General features: G+C 40.8%; 1 protein-coding gene across 2 annotated transcripts; it reads left to right on the forward strand.

The window, feature by feature from the left end:
- Window positions 1-1616: 1616 nt before the first annotated feature.
- Window positions 1617-16894, forward strand: LOC134842308 (multidrug resistance-associated protein 1-like). Of its 2 annotated transcripts, XM_063858583.1 has the most exons (6): window positions 1617-5444; window positions 5666-5911; window positions 7870-8053; window positions 8501-9005; window positions 9544-9833; window positions 16806-16894. In XM_063858583.1, exons 1-5 carry the CDS (start codon window positions 1772-1774, stop codon window positions 9805-9807), a joined length of 4872 nt encoding a protein of 1623 aa, XP_063714653.1. In that variant the 5' UTR covers window positions 1617-1771; the 3' UTR covers window positions 9808-9833; window positions 16806-16894. The 2 variants fall into 2 exon arrangements, with proteins under 2 accessions (XP_063714653.1, XP_063714652.1); XM_063858582.1 differs by lacking the exon at window positions 16806-16894 and having other exon boundaries at window positions 9544-9922.
- The last annotated feature ends 363 nt before the right edge of the window (window positions 16895-17257 follow it).

Genomic DNA, 17257 nt, shown 5'->3' on the forward strand with positions numbered 1-17257 from the left:
TAATTCGGCCAACTTGGGATAATTAAAGTGCGATATATTGCTTACTAATAAGACGCGTAAGAAGCAAATTAAGGCGTTCCAATTTGAATTGAGAACAGGAATTTGATCCTAGTATCACAATACGAGACGCTAAACACGCCCCTAGTGCTTTACATAGTGTGTGGGGGGATAAAATGAAGAAAACATCCTTAAAAAATTGTCTTTTTTAATTAATTGGTCAATTATTCAGCCAAAAAAAAATCAATTGGCCTTAAGTGCAGTCGGGACATTCAGGGCTTTGACCTGATATAAGAGCAGTCTTGTTAGAATTTATTTCTTGAACTTGCATATCAAGTCCCACACCCGCTAAGATATGGTCGTTTGGTTACTGTGAACTGCTAAATGAAACTGTCGCTTTTTGAAGTGTCACCAATTGTCGCTTGCGACTAATTGTCGCCTCACGCGGAATATCAGTTCGTTTTTTTTCTGCGCGGTTTTAAACTTTTACCGCCGCCTGACCGCTTATTTTTTGAATAATATTTCTGAATGCCTTGCAGAATGGAATATATGTTCCTCTAAGTTTGTTTGCAGAATTTATGATCCGATTCGCTTGATTGTTTACTACTTGTTCATGAGTTTTTAATGACTTGGATTCACATACCATCTTAGGACTTTGGTACCGTGCGAGCATCTTACAGTTCAGCTGGTCGAAGGAATCACAAGACGAATGTGAAAACTTCTTTGAACTTTTATTATTAAATTGTTCAAAACAGATCACTGTCGTTACGATTAACTCAAAAACTTCATCAGGTGAGGGGATTAGTTGCTATGGTTCTACTAAGCCCTATACTTCAACAATTTGTTCACCCGTTGAATGAATCATACTTTTAATCTGTTTTCTTCAAACCTACTCAGCTATAAGATACGCAAGCGATCGTAAAGCGCTGTTTAAACATCTTGAAGCAGTTGCATCTTGCTATCAGATTAGAGACTCTTTTGCATGGGGTATACAATGACCTTGAAAGCGGGTTGACGTAAGCTGTAGTGAAAACCCTGCAAAGCAGTTTGGATTTCGTTTTTGGCAGCTGTCGGCTCTGTTTTATCTTTGTTAGATTATTGCGAACTGAATCAGTTTGGTGAAGTTTAACTTCAATCCGTTGAATTGGTAACATTTGCAATATGTTCATTTTGGCACCGTCGCTCAAGGTTAATCATCTGTAAAATGTAACATAAGTTTGAGAGAACTGAATTTTACTTTTACTTACTATAATTAACGTTCAATTTTGTTTGTCCCGACTCAAATCTTTGACATTTCCATCAAAAGTACCAACTCCGAAGCCCCTAACGCAATAGTCGGTCACTAAATTTTGTTCAGATTGTCATGTTCCAATGTTTAACTTTACTCTCGAATCTTTGAATCAAAAATTGAATATTTAAAACCAAGTTTCCTCTGTTTGTGAAAGTATTGTTTTCCTCGTCAAACGAAAGTGAACTTTCAAAACAAAAGAGCTCGTCTCAAACCAATAGATAGTTTAAATCTCGATTAGATTTCAAAATCATAAACAATTCTTATTTGCTAATTCGAATTGACATTTAATTTGTTTTATTTCTATTTCCGCTGTCGTTATTAGCTTAGCCTGGTTTGACGATGACCTAACCATTAATTCACATTATTGATTGTCATCTCTGCAACTAAACTTACAGCGCACGTATTAAACCCAAATACATATCAATATATTGGGCTAAACAACGTATTCGAAAAGACGCAGGATTTGGACAAAACCGCCCCAAAATGCTGGGTTTGGAGTCGGATCGAATTTTCACCGACCCTCGAGTCGTGTTTGAAGTTTTGTCGGACGATAACGACTCGTCTTTTATGTCGGAGTTCTGTGGCGGGAAGTTTTTTGACGTGAGTTTACTAAACGGTGACTGGCCTCAATTTACGCCATGTTTTCAAGCTACAATTCTTATGTGGGCTCCCCCATTTATGCTGCTGTTGTTCCTGATACCCTACTTATACGGAACCTTTACTGGGGTTCAAAAGTACAAGACTATAAAACCCTCTTGGATGTACTACTCTAAACTAATTCTAAGTGTGGTTCTGGCTCTAATAGCTTTTTCGGACTCTGGACAAGCTGGGGATCCTTTGCACAACTACCAGGCGTACATCATCGGTCCCCTGATTCGAGGAGCTGCATTCTTGGTCACATGTTTTATCATTGAGCTGGACAGGTGCTATGGAAGACATAACAACGGATACCTTTGCGTGTTTTGGTTGATACAAGTCTTCAGTGGGATCATCCCGTTTTACTCCGAGGCAAAACAACAGGCCTTCAGTGATTACTGGCATGTATCTTTTTACATACAGTTCTCTCTCTGGTGTGTCCAACTGGTTCTCAGTAATTTCGCCGAAAAGATGGAAGTTCTGCCTGAAATGGTGTCGGAAAAGCATCCAGTACCATGTCCGGTCAACTTCGCACCATTTTTCTGTTATACCACTTTTCAATGGCTGGATCTTTTGATGTGGAGGGGCTGGAAAAAGTACGTCACTGAAGAAGATTTGTGGGAGATCAACCCGGAAAATAAAGTCGACCCTCTTTACAGCAGATTCAACCAACTTTACCAAAAGGAAAAAGCGAAACAAGAGAAGAAACGAAAAGTTTGGGAGGCGCGTGAAAACATCAACAACACATCGAGCGAGTTCGGAACTTTTACAGGTCAAAACAACGGCTACATGCATTTGCAGGACGATACGACGGAAGCATCGCACCGATCCGAGCGAGGTGTTTTCGGCAACATTCAGTTCCTTCTAAACCGACGTAAAGTCGCCGACCCCAAACTTAAGTTCCGACCTTCCGTATTTGTTGTTCTAGTCAAACAATTCGGCCCTGAATTGTTGAAAGCCTGGTCGTGTAAGTTCTGCTACGATTGTTTGCAGTTCTGTAATCCTCAAGTTCTGAACTTACTTATTGATTTCACAAGTGACGACAGTCAGCCTATTTGGAAAGGTTTGATTTACAGTGTTGCGTTTTTAATGATAGCCGTATTCTCATCCCAGTTTTTCCATCAACTTTTCTTTATCGGAATGACAGTTGGTATGAATATGAAGTCTGCGATTATTGCCGCTGTGTACAGGAAGTCGTTGGTTATCAGCAACGAAGCCAAAAGGTCATCAACTGTCGGAGAAATTGTGAATTTGATGGCTATTGATTCAGATCGAGTGAACCTTGCCATAGGGTATCTTTGGGTTATCTGGTCCGCTCCGTTCCAGATAGTCCTGGCCCTGATATTCCTCTGGTTCCAAGTGGAGTGGGCAGTCTTTGGCGGAATCGCTGTCATCATGATCTCATTCCCTGTCAACTTTTTCCTGGCGAAACTTCAGCGGTCTCTCCAAGTTGGTCAGCTTAAGTTCAAAGACAAACGTATTAGACAAATGGGAGAAATTCTGAACGGAATCAAAGTAATCAAACTATACGCCTGGGAGATTCCGTTCCTGAAACGAATCTTCGGAACCCGAACGAGCGAAGTCGGATATTTGTACAAAGCTGCGTATCTCAACGGTGTGAACACCTTCACATTTACCTTGATGCCTTTTCTCGTTTCAATAGTTACTTTCATGGTTTACGTGTACGGCCTCGGAAAACCTCTGACCTCAAGTAAAGCTTTCGTGACTCTCGCTCTCTTTAACATTTTAAGAGCGCCTCTAAACATGCTGCCTATGTTGATCGCCTTTTTAGTACAGGCCTCAGTTTCGCTGGACCGAATCTCGAAGTTTTTGGATAACTCGGAGATCGATACCACTGCCATTGAACAAAATCCAGATGACGAGTACCCTCTAAAAATGACAAACTGTGACATGACTTGGGTCAACGAGCCGGAATCGAACGGCGAAATCCCCAGAACCTTGACTGACATCAACTTCAAAGTCAAAACCGGATCTCTCACAGCTGTAGTAGGATCTGTAGGTTCTGGCAAGAGTTCTCTCATCTCTGGGTTCCTCGGAGACCTTGCGAAGCTTAAGGGAACCATCAACGTCTACGGTGATCTCGCCTACGTCTCGCAGCAGGCGTGGATCCAAAACTTGACCTTGAGACAAAATATCTTGTTCGGAAAACGGTTCCGAGAGGAGAAGTACCGAAAAGTAGTGGAGGCTTGCGCTTTGAAACCCGACTTGGAAATTTTACCGGGCGGTGATCAAACTGAAATCGGAGAAAAAGGAATCAATTTAAGTGGTGGTCAAAAACAAAGAGTAAATATCGCACGAGCAGTGTATCAAAACAGTGACATTTACTTGTTCGACGACCCCCTGAGCGCTGTGGACGCTCATGTTGGCAAACATCTTTTTGACAAAGTGGTCGGACCCTACGGAATACTACAGAGCAAAACTAGAGTTCTAGTAACTCATGGTCTAGCCTTTCTAAAACATGTGGATCATGTTGTGTTTATGAAAAATGGAAAAATTGAAGCGCAAGGCCAATTTTTGGATCTAGTCGAGGAATGTGCACCATTTCAGGAGTTCATAAAGTCAGCTAATTTGTCGGACGACGATAAGAATAGTCTAAATATCGATGATCTTTCTTCGAACGAGGAACGAAGACACTCGTTCACGCCTTCAATGGCGTCTGATACATCTGATATTGGAGTTACGAAGCCCGAAATGTTCAAAGCCGAATACAGCAAGAAACTGAGAAAGCGTCGGCCAAGTGCGACAATTTCGATTTTCGACGAAGAGATGAACCACGATGCTGATTTGAAAGACGTGGCTGCGATGGAGAAAGAGAAAAAGAAGGAGGACGAGGGGCGCTTGACCGAAAAGGAGGTGGCAGAAGAAGGAAACATAAAACTGTCCATTTTCGTGAACTACGTCAAATCGATCGGAATACCCGCATTTTGCGTGGCGTTTACCCTATTCATTCTCTATCAAGTAGCAAATGTTTTTGCCCAGATCTGGCTGTCATCTTGGAGCGATTGGACCGACAACCAATTATCAGCTAATTTGAGCACAACAGGAGCAAAACTAAACGAGTACACCATAATATATGGAGCTGCAGGCTTATGTCAAACTGGATTTATTCTTGGCTATGCTCTGACCTTTTGCGTGGCTCTTGTGTCGGCTTCTGTGAAACTTCACGCGACACTTTTGAACAACATTATGAGGTGTCCGATGTCCTTTTTCGACGCAGTTCCAAGCGGCAGAATCATGAACCGGTTTTCTAAAGATGTCGAAACGACAGATAATACACTGCCTCAATCCGTGCGGCAATTTGTCATGACTATGTTCACAGTTTTGCAGACATTTATTGTAATAACATACACCACTCCGATTTTCCTGGTGTTTTTGATCCCGTTGACGTTTGTCTACTACTTCGTGCAGAGGTTCTATGTCAGGACCTCGCGACAACTGAAACGAGTCGAGTCCACGACTAGATCTCCTATCTTCAACCACTTCTCGGAAACTCTTACAGGTTAGTCGGCTTGGACATTTAAAGAAGAGAGCAAAAAGTTAAAATTTCTACGCTTTTTTGGTGTTTTAGGACTCGCCATGGTAAAAATTATTTGACGCTTTCTGTTCAGTTTTGTTTGCTTACCATAAAAATGAGAAATGTAAGCTTTCTATGCTATAGAACTCCAATTACTGGCAAAATATCTTTCACGAGTCTTTTGTTTAATCCGGTTTTGTTTCCAGGAACTTCCGTGGTGCGCGCGTACCAAGCGGAGGACCGCTTCATCCAAGAAAACTCGCAGCGAGTGAATGAGAACAACATCTACTACTTCTCAGGAACAGTTGTTGCCGCCAGGTGGCTCGGAATCCGACTCGAGTTCCTCGGGGCTCTGATCGTGTTCGCCGCTTCTCTCCTCGCTGTGTTGAGTCGGGACGACTTGCAGTCGGGTCTGGTGGGATTGGCTGTCAGCTCCAGTCTCAGTGTCACTGGTAAGTTACATATATTTCTTCACAGAAAGTCAGAAAAAAGTTCTGGACAATTATGGTTGCATTGAGAAAAAACGTTCACGCGAGGAAGGGTGGGTGTTGTTTATTTGTCTATTGTCAAAAAATTAGAGTGTTATGAATGAATAATTAGTAAAATTTTCCAAATTAGTATCTGATTTTATGTCAAGTTCAGACCAAATGTTGTTTAACCTTGTTTTTCGCATTCTCTAACTTTAATTTTTTGTTCTGATTTAAAAATCATTTCGCGACGACGGAAAGGATCAATTTGCGAGCTGTTCGACGCTTCGTGAAGAGCTGCTATGATCCGCTTGTTAATAATCAACCGCCTTTTTTGGCTATTCTTCTTGCATGAGTAATGTTGCCACACCCGCAAGCAGCAAGCACGGATTAGAGTGGGTCTCGAACCACAGACCTTTCAATTGAGAGACGGAAACGTTAGCCTTTTAAACATCGCTCACTTGAACGACGTTCTGCTATGGTCAGTGCGTATCAGGGGCGGATTTAGGGGGAGCACGCGCCGAAAAAATGCAATTTTTTGGTAAATTTTTCCAAAAAGTGCCTAAAAACGCTAATTTTGGCCTGTTTGTTCAAAATTTTGCCTGCGGCACTGCAATTTTGTGCCAAAACAGGGTCTTTCTAGTGCTTTGGGGGAGCTCGAAAAATTATTTTGGTGGACCTAAAAAAAATCGACAAAATTTTCGAAAACTTTTGAAAATCTGCCCCCACCCTCGAGAAAATCCTAGATCCGCACCTGGTGCGTATGATATCTGGCGATGTCTGATATTTTTTCAACCCCTATAAAAATGCATGTAGTTTGGAGGGCCAATTTTTGTATATTTTTTCTTTATCGTTACAGTAATTTATTTTTTGTGGGTGCTTCTGGATGTCTGATATTTTATCGAACTCTGAAAACTGTAAGTAGTTTAATGTCCACCAATTTTAGTCCATTTTTTTTCTCGACACTAAAAAATTGTGTGTGATGCTTGCAAGTAGTTTAATGTCCACCAATTTTAGTCCATTTTTTTCTCGACACTAAAAAATTGTGTGCGATGCTTGAACTGTAGAGCACGTATGGGTTTTTGATGTTTTGTTATGAAAATCCTGTAAAATGCGTTGAGGTTTGATTGATGGTCAGTTTTAAGCTTTGATTTGCCAGTTTGCTTTCTACATTTTTTCTCGAAACTTTTTTGTGTAGGTGCGTTGAATTGCACTGTGAGTATGAACTTCTGATACTTTAATAACCTCTTTTAAATGTTTGTAGTTTGATTGGTCAGTTTTTGTCCATTTTTTCTCGAAACTTTTGTTGTTTGTATATGTGTAAGTGCATTGAGTTATTGTGTGAGTATGGATCTCGATACCTTAATAGCCTATTTTAAAGGCTTTTAGTCTGTTTGGTCAGTTTTTGTCCATTTTTTCTCGACACTTTTGTGGTTTGTATATGTGTAAGTGCATTGAGTTATTGTGTGAGTATGGATCTCTGATACCTTAATGGCCTATTTTAAAGGCTTTTAGTATGGTTGGTCAGTTTTGGTCCATTTTTTCTGGACACGTATATTTGTGTGTATATGTGTAAGTGCATTGAGTTTTTGTGTGAGTATAAACGTTGATACCTTAATAACCTCTTTCAAATGATTTTAGTTTGGTTGGTCAGCTTTTGTCCATTTTTTCTCGGCACTCTTATTTGTGTGTGTGTGTAAGTGCATTGAATTTTTGAGTATGGGTGTCTGATACCTTAATGACCTATTTTAACAGCGTATAGTGTGTTTGGTCACTTTTTGTCCATTTTTTCTCTACACTTTTATTTGTGTGTGTGTGTAAGTGCATTGAGTTATTGTGTAAGTTTGGATGTCTGATACCTTAATGACCTATTTTAAAAGCGTGTAGTTTGAGTGGTCAGATTTTGTCCATTTTTTCTCGACACTGGTTCATTTTGTGATTAGGTGCTCTGAATTGGAGTGTGCGTATGATGTCTGACCTGGAGACGTACATAGTGAGTGTGGAGAGGGTTAGAGAGTACAGTGAATTAGAGAGTGAGGCTGATTGGGAGACGAGAGAGATCGAGAGGAGGCCGGAGCCAGAATGGCCGACAGAGGGAAAGGTCGTCTTCAAACACTACTCCACCAGGTCACTTTTTTAAGTCACCCAGGGGCAGATCTAGCATTTTCTCGAGGGGGGGATTTATTTAATAAAAATTTTGAAAAGTTTGTCGACTTTTTTTAGGTCGACCAAATTGATTTTCTGAATTTTAGAGACCTTTTTGGAAAATTTGACTAAAAAAGATTTGGGGCGGCAGGCGTTTTTAGAGACCTTTTTGGAAAATTTGACTAAAAAAGATTTGGGGCGGCAGGCGTTTTTAGAGACCTTTTTGGAAAATTTGACTAAAAAAGATTTGGGGCGGCAGGGGATCGAATCACTGAGAGTGGGTCGAGAGGGGGGGGGGGTGCGTTTTCTCCTCAAATCCGCCGGTGAAGTCACCTGACCCATGTGAACACATTTTTACAACATTGACCAACTGAACTATCCCCCCCCCCAAACTTCAAATTAGGTTTCATTGACGTTATCCTTTTGTAGATACCGAGCGGACCTTGACTTGGTGCTGAAAGGAATTTCTTTCTCAATAACACCCGGGGAAAAGGTTGGCATTGTCGGAAGAACCGGTGCTGGTAAGAGCTCTCTTACCCTGGCTCTTTTCCGAATCATAGAACCCGCTGGAGGCGCAATCGAAATAGACGGCATCAGCATCGCCGAACTTGGCCTGCACGACTTGAGGCCGAAGTTGACAATTCTCCCGCAGGACCCGGTGCTGTTCTCGGGATCTCTGCGCGACAACATCGACCCGTTCGGACATTACAATGACACTCAAATATGGGACAGTTTGAAAAACGCTCATTTGCAAGAATCAATTTCGAAGATTGAGGCTGGACTGGATTATGACGTAGGGGAGGGGGGAATGAATTTGAGTGTTGGCCAGAGACAATTGGTTTGTCTGGCCAGAGCTCTGCTGCACAAAACCCTAATTCTGATCCTGGACGAAGCGACTGCTGCTGTCGATTTGCAGACCGATTCTCTCATCCAGGTAGCTATTTTTTGTGTTTTTGGTAAACTCGATACCAAAAATCACGAAATAATTTTGATGCAAATCATCATCATGTCAAAAACGAGGCGGACCAAAACTAATAATTTATTGTCGAACCGCTTTTAATTCTTTTGTAGAAAAAATTGAAAAATCAAATTTCAATTTGCTTCAGTTCATTAAGGTTCATATTCGCAAATCGAGTTCGTAATATATTTTTGTCACACCTTAGACAAAAGTCTTCTCAAATATTTATTGGAAGCTATTTTTACAAAAGCTCACGAAGTCTAAGTTTGGTTAACAAAGATCAAAAACTGAACGTGAAAATCAATCAAAACCGAAAGAGAAACAACTTATTCGTTACTCGGTTTTTCGTAAACTTAGCATAGTCAATATTTTTGCAGATAGCTCCAACTTAGCTGACGTGTCAAATGATCAATGCTTGGTCAACATAATCGGAATAATTTACTTCAAATGCCGGGGCGAGTTGCCTTTCAAGATATTCTATTTGTTTACTGTTTCTTAATGTTTTGTTTAATAGGACACAATACGAGAAGAGTTTAAGGAGTGCACTGTTTTGACAATCGCCCACAGACTGAACACAATTCTGGACTATGACCGAGTGATGGTTTTAAGCGATGGACTAATCAAAGAGTTCGACAACCCACAGAAACTCATGGCAGATCCCAACTCCCAGTTTCACAGTATGGCTCTGGACGCAGGATTGCTCTCGAATCAGCAGGGAGGCTCCGGTACCAGGACTCCGGAATCTACTTCGACGCCCGAAGAACGTTTGTCGTCTTAACCAGGCGACTACATTGCCAGTTTGATGTAAAGCTATTAGATAAATATTAATAACAAACGTAGGGCTCACAGCTTAGTAAGCAATTTCTCAACAAATCAACTTCGGCGCGTTTTTTGTCGACCAAATTTGTAGAATTGAACCAAGGGAACAATCTCCCCCATAAATCAATTTAGGAACGTAATAGTTCACTTGGCTAAAAAAATGCTTTTAAGCCAATCAGATTTGAGCACAGTACATGCAAGCCTTACTGCTTGAACTTGCCACTTTATTTTAGGGGGAGATTGTTCACATGGGTCGTACAATTCCAAAACTAAATTCTATCCTCACCTGCCGTTATAACATTGAAATATCCCTCCTCCTTTTGAAGCCCCTCGCTTTGGACCCGGAAGCAGACATAAATTTTCACCATCCCATGTTTACTGCGTTTGTGTCCAGCTATATAATTCAATCGGTGGTTTCGACACTCGCTTATGGTACACCGAGAAGTCCACTTACATCGGATCCAGAAAATAATCGGTCCAGCGGACCCAGAAAGTTATCGGTCCAATAAGGATGACATGAGTTCAAACGGGGAAAAAGATTGCGTTGTTGTTTTCTATGTGTTTTCTAGAGCTGCATAAATACGGCGTGCTCTCTGCCGAAAAAGTAAAGGACGCAGCTCAGAAAACAGCCTGAGTTAGGACCGGTTTGCCAGCCCGAGGTATTCGCATATTTTTCGGAAGGTCTCAACGCTGAATTCCTTCATTGTCCCGTCGCTTAAGAAAACGATCCGTTGTTTTCCGCACTCCGCCTATTTATTTGACAATGCTGCGTTGGCGTAGAAACTCAGCTGAATACTTTGGGCGGTTCTCGTTCTCGCTTTCTTTTTGGTGGTAACCTCCTTGGACGTCCAAATTGTTCCCGTGAAGACAGGGTAAAGTAGGACTGTTTTGATCGTTCCCACAACGATTTGTCCGGTCCTGTATAGATTCTGAGCTCAAAGGAAAAATCGAGGCTTTCCCCTGATCCGCTAAAAAAATTTTCACTTTGCTTTTCACTTTTCAAATTGCACCAAACCCCATGTATTATGATTAGGGATGAAATATTTTTGGTACCTCCCCTGTGCAAAACGACCCTGAGTCCGAAAATTCCAATGCGGATCAATTTTACAGCACCGATCGGAGACGTGTAACAAGTCGGCCCACTAAGACATGTCAACTTCTCGAAAAACCACCTGTTGCCCATGTGCTAACATTAGGTACAAAAAAACTCTAGCAGCCTCCACCAACACAGCGAACGGGTTCCTAAAATTTTAAGACCGGTCATCTTAATGGCTCTTTTAAGAAAACATGCAAGCTTAGAAGACCAGGAGCTGATAACTTTCTGATAAACAGCGCTGAAAAATGCCCAAAGTAAATAGTCTCCAGCCAAAACTTCCCACTGAACTTCTCACTGAAGTCAGGGAGCCTAAACTTTTGCAAACGATAGTTAATGACAAAGCAAATCATTAATCATAACTTAACCGAATCGGTCGCTTGGACCGGAAGTTATTAGCACTTGGGAAACCCCCCTTTTAACGGAAATGGGCAAAATACGCGAAATAATGAGCGAGTGCATATTAATTTTATGGCGGTAATAAACACTACATATGAACCCCGAAAAAAAAACCATTTTTGAGTAAACCCCCTCCTTCAACTCCTTCCGGGGTTTATATACATTTCCCGAGAAAGGTGCTAATGGACCTTAGAAAGGGGATAGCTTGGGAAGTGTTATTGGGCCATGGATGAAACTTGGTACGTAGGACCCCTATGGGAGTCTACACTCGATTATGGAAAATTGACCCAGGTTGACCGCGAAATGACTTTTAAAAGACCTTTAGACGTTCAGAACCAAAATTGTATCGGAAACACCAGCATCAACACCCGAAAGCGGCGTATTCTCGAGCCCCAACCCTTTGGGAACGAGAAGTGGTCAACTTGCCATTAATTGGGAAGGAACTGATCCATCGAGATCTGATGCAGGAGCTAGATGGGATATAGTTTTTATTATGGCGTTTTATTATGGCGAGACAAAATTGACAGTGATAGGAGCTTGTCATGGGAAGTGGATCTACTAAATAGTATGAATGGGTGGGATGTTCAATTTGACCCCCAATAAGCGAATTGCCTTCCCCTGATACCTAGAAAGTCGGGATTGGGATACTGTGCAAATTGGAATTTTAGATGCTTCAAATGGATTAGCGGCCTACAAAAATGGTTCTTCCCCTATTCCTGGGAGGTCGAAAAGTTAATGGGATAACCAAATAAAAACCTTGGGAGACTGGTTAATCAAAATAACTCGTTTTAGATGTGAAATTGGACTTTATATTTGCGCAACTTAGTTAGAGATGCTTACAATGAACTCGGAGTTTAAAATAAGTGTTGTCAGAGGAAGAATTCAGGAAGACCTTGCGAAAAAGGTTTTTATAAAATATCTCAGGATTTGTAGGGACAACATAACTCTAACTATAATTAAAACTCAAAAGACAAAAAATTATAGAGATTAATGAATAGCCGACCCTTAGTTAGAACAAGGATAGCGAAGTAGTAGATAGTTTGTTCTCAGAGATAGAGAACGAGAAATTGTGAAGTTTGAGAGACCAGTTACCTCAAAAGAATAGTGATCCGTAAAGACACTAATAAGTTTAGCAGCTCGAACTGAGTAGTTGTGTGGAAGTGTTGTGTGTAATTGTTTAGTTGAGAATCTCTACAGAAAGAGAGTCAATTATTTATTTTAATTGGGAATTATTTGGTAATAAAGAAATTATTCTGAAAGATCGCGACGCTTTGCTTTGATTAGATTATTAGATTTTTTTCTTTGGATTTTTATCGCCTTCTGTGTTTGGAATTATTTTATCTGAATTCAATTAACAAAAGAAATTTTTGTGATTGCGTTGAGTGGACGAGATTCATTTCTATGTAGCACCGATTAAAATAGAAAGGATAAATTTAAGTCAGGGCTAGTATTGGGGCCCTAAAGCCGCCTTTTTTTTCGGCCTCTGAAGGTAGCCACTGTCGAACATCAGCTCCCGCTGGAGCAAACGGTATTCCGGTCCCCGCGGTAGGCTCCCGGTCGTTCTATTCAACGAACTTGAGTAACTTCTCTCCAAGTAGGCATGCCAGCGCTGAGGTAGGGGTGATATTCAGCAACCCACGCTATGCGCTGACGAGGGTCACAAACCTGACCTTGCAGTCCTCTTTCACGTCGTCCAGCAAGGCAATAATCAGAATAAACATCATCTCCAAATAAAAAAACTTATTTGATTAAGACTTGCCGAACCTGAAAAATTTAGCTAGAGTTAAAACCACTAGAACTCAACAGTAGAGACGGAGGAATTATGAAAGGGTTGCAAGCTTACCTTTATATCATTGGCTGAATTATGTGGTAAGATGCCAAAAAAACTGGTGCGGCAGTGGATTGCGGGGAACAGCGTTTTAGATCGTGGGTAAATATTTGGATAAAGTAGGTCAACTATAGTAAATATGCCGTTTAGGTCAACGATACGATCAGTAGGTAGTGAACTGATTAGTATTGGGAGCAAAATAATCCTGGAAAGAGATCAGGTAGAGCTTGAAGAGAGGGCAACAAAAGTAAATATCAAAGCAGTGAGGAAATTACGAACGTAGATCAACATAACATAATGTTGTGTTTAGATGGAAAAGAAAAATACTAAAACAATCAAAGTATATATCTAGCGTAAAGTGCAACAACATTATTCGCGAGAATAGTAATCTAGGAGAGAAAAGTGTAGAATTGCCAACTCTAGGCTTACCTAAGTTATACGGGGACGCATCTCCCTAATTAGCGACGAATATCCCTCCCCTTCCGAGGCCCCTCTGTCTGAACGCGTTAGCTAAAATAGATGGCGTCCGCGTCATCCCGCCACGCTTATGCCCCGCGATTTTTTTCCATCGAGGGCCCTCTGTGTCGTCCCGATTTTCATAAATATGTACATCGAAGAGTTCCGCCAAAATATTTAAAGCCGGCTCGAGAATTCCTCGGTCCAATAACGATAAACTAGGATAAAAAGGGGGGAAATAGAAAGATGGGAACGAGACTATTGTTTCCGCTGTTGTTCTCTGAGCGATTTCCGGAGCTGCGTGGAAACGGCATGTTTCTTGGTGAGCAGATTATGTAATCAGTCTAGAAAACAACTTGACTTGAGGCGGGACTAGCGGGTTTCATCGTTCCGCAGTCCTCAGTACTCAGTGTGGACGGGGTTTTGCCCACGGTCAAACCAAACCGCTCGCATAACTGGCAGGCCGTCGCCCGTCGCTTGTCGCATAGCTAACGTTCCTGCAGTGTTCGCGAAGAGACTCGGCGAAGTACGTTAGGCTGGACCTCATGCTCAAACTGTTGTTCGCTGCCCGCTTTGTGGTTCAACTCGTTCCCGTGAATAATGCATAGAATAGGGATAATCGAACTTTCCTATAGAACAATTTTCCAAACTTTGCATTTTAAAGGAATAAAGGAAAGCTTGATGCCGGAACGTTGCCTTCCCTACCCTACCCTACTTAAATAAGGGAGTAACATCCTTGCCCTCGGGCTTAGCCTTGTAGTTTTCAACGATAGGTTTGTAAGTTTCATACTCCATGACTGAAGACTATTAGTTTGCGTAGCATTATGTTAAAGCCAATGAGTGGTACCTAGCTCGGTTTTGACGAAGCAGTTAAGTCCAAGTCAAGTGGAAACAGTCAAGCCCAAGATAAGTTTGAATCATTGAAGATATAGTCCCTCCTATGGCGGAAAACTCAAATGAAGTAAGATCTGCGACCCCCGGTCCCAAGTGATAACGGTTCCCAGAAGTGCAAATATCCCTATTAGAACTCGCAAACCAGCAGTTTGAATGAAACCGAAACATAGTATGTTATAGAACTAGTTGAGGGAATCTTGAGTTTAGGTTCGCAGATCCCCTGGACCCCCATTTCCTGTGCTATGCCCTATGCGAACAGTCCCAACCCGATTTCCGAAGTCCTTTCTCGGCCCCAATGAACGCAGGGAGCTAAAAATATGCGATAACATACGTAGTAACGACGTACATCTTGTATTATCATTTGAGTCAAATCCAGCGGTTGGACTGAAAGCTATTAGCGCCTGGAAAAACAGCCCCTTAAACCAGAAATATGCAATATACGCAAAATTTTGAGCGGAGGCATTTCAATTTTATGGCGACAAACCACACTAGACACCAACCTCGAAAAAAGACCCCTTGTGAGTAAAACCCCTCCGATGGCTCCTTCCTGTGTTAATAGCCTTTTCCCGGGAAAAATTATAATAGACATTAGAAATGGGATAACTTGGGAAGTATTAAAAGGATGTGGACAAAATTTAGTAGGAAGGCCCATTATTGGATTCTAAAACTGAAAATGGAGGCGTTCATGACTGAAATTGCATAGAAAACCCTGGGGTTAACACCGGAAAGTGGCGTATTCTCGAACCCCAACCCGGAACTAAAATCGGTCACCTTATAATTGGGTGGGAACTTACCGATTGGGAAATGAAGTAGAAGCCGATAGAGGTACAGCATTTACATTACGACATCGAAGTAGTGGAATTAATTGAAGTGGATTTGGCAAACATTGTGTTCAACTTAGCTGTTAATACAAAATCCAATCAGACTGAAGAAAAATAGTTCCAGAGAAGATTGGCGGTAATAGGAGCAAAGCAGGGGAAGTAGGTTTTCTAAATAACATGAATGGACGGGATATTTATCCAGCTCCCCAGAGGTGATTTTTTAGCACAATTTGACCCCTAATAAGCAAATTAAGTTCCCCGGATAGCTGGAAGGTCGGGATTTGATTAGAGTATAGATCGCAATTTGAGATGCTTGGATTGAAGTAGCGACCCATAAAAAGTATCTTCCCCTACCCTCGGAAGGTCGAAACATTTTTTGAATAACTAAATAAAAAACCTTGGGCGATTGATTAATTAAACTTAGCTCAGTTTAGAGATCCAAATTGGCTTGAGATACCTATAACGAGGTTGCAGTAGAGAACTAGTGTCGACAGAAGAAGAATCCGGTAAAGACCTTGCGAAAGTGTTACCAGAGGAAATGTCAGGACTTTTAGGGATGACCATAACTCTAACTATAACTGAAACTCATATAGAAAAACATATAAAGACTAATAAATAGCCCAGCCTGAGAGACAAAAAAATTGCGAAGTTAGAAGATAGGCGGTTCTCATTACAGATGAGAACAGTGCTTCTTGAAGTAAGCGAGATCAATTCAGGTGCCTCAAAGAAATAAAAATCCGTAGAGACACTATTAATTCCAGCAGGTCAAACTGAGTAGTTGTGTGGAATTACTGTGGGTGATTGGCTAATTGGGGTTCTCTAGAGAGAGATAGTCATTTATGTAAGTCAATTATATTTTCTGATAAATCGCAGACTTTTTTAAAATTTGATTTTACACTAGCCATTTAGAACCTTCTGTATTTGGACCTATTTTAGCTGTATTCAGTTACCATTGGAAATTCTTGCGATCGTATCGAGCGGACGAGGCTGTCCTAAGATTAGTACAAAAATGGGCGAGTAACATAATGCAGTACAGAATAGTTGCCACCAACTCCAAACTTTCGTGATTGTGGATAGTAGTGATTCTCGGTGGTCATTGTGATTTCATTGTCCAAGGGACCACTTGCGGGGATGTTAAGTTAGAGTGTCTGAACGGACCTAGAGAAGCAATCACCCAAACCCACAAAATGTAGGGTGTATAAAAGGTTTTGGGAGTGCTTGGAAATCTAAAAAAAAGTTCGACAAAAATTCAAAGTTTTTCGGAAATCCCATCCTTAAATTATTGCGTACGCCACTGGTTATATTTTTGAATTATCTGGCTGAAGCTTGTTATTAACTTAAATTGTTTTGAAAACGTAATTGATTTTGTTTGAATTCCTCAATTTGATTTTTATCAATGTATCTATTCTATAAATGGTATGCGAGTAAGTTTTTAAGTTTATATAAACTGCTTTTATTTATTTCAGTGTGTGCATTCTTTCGTTCTTGTTTGCGTATTTACAAGTTGACGTAGAAAAAGTTGATTATTTAGAAGGTATTTTCTGTAAATTTCGATGAAAACTATCTTTTCAAATTGTTGAAATATATTTTTTGTCATTCTTAGTGTTTTGGAAACTGACTCAGAGTTGCAGTTGAAAAGTTGTGATAAAAAATAGAAATTAAACAACGTTCTATTCTGAAGTCAAAAGATAAAGCTAGGTGTTGAAATCGGCAAAAAAAAAATAACCAATTCATATCTGAATTGCTCTGAAAGTTTGTTCAACCCTGGTTTTTGAAAATGTAGCGCAGGGCAAAGGAGTACAATTAAGTTTGGCAAGATTTGGGCAAATTCGAAGATCATATACTATTTCTTCCAGAAGTGAATGACTAACATCTTCGTGACATTTCATTTGTCGAAACTGTCTATTTATCAGTGTCT

Source organism: Symsagittifera roscoffensis, chromosome 3 (genome assembly GCF_963678635.1).
Source record: "Symsagittifera roscoffensis chromosome 3, txSymRosc1.1, whole genome shotgun sequence".
Lineage (NCBI taxonomy): Eukaryota > Metazoa > Xenacoelomorpha > Acoela > Convolutidae > Symsagittifera > Symsagittifera roscoffensis.

Excerpts from the sequence above, each read along its gene's own strand:
- LOC134842308 (XM_063858583.1), top strand. The coding sequence starts at position 1,772 with ATGCTGGGTTTGGAGTCGGATCGAATTTTCACCGACCCTCGAGTCGTG. Across the intron at positions 5,912-7,869 it reads CTCCAGTCTCAGTGTCACTG|GTGCTCTGAATTGGAGTGTG; the intron begins GTAAGTTACATA and ends TTTTGTGATTAG. Across the intron at positions 8,054-8,500 it reads TTCAAACACTACTCCACCAG|ATACCGAGCGGACCTTGACT; the intron begins GTCACTTTTTTA and ends ATCCTTTTGTAG.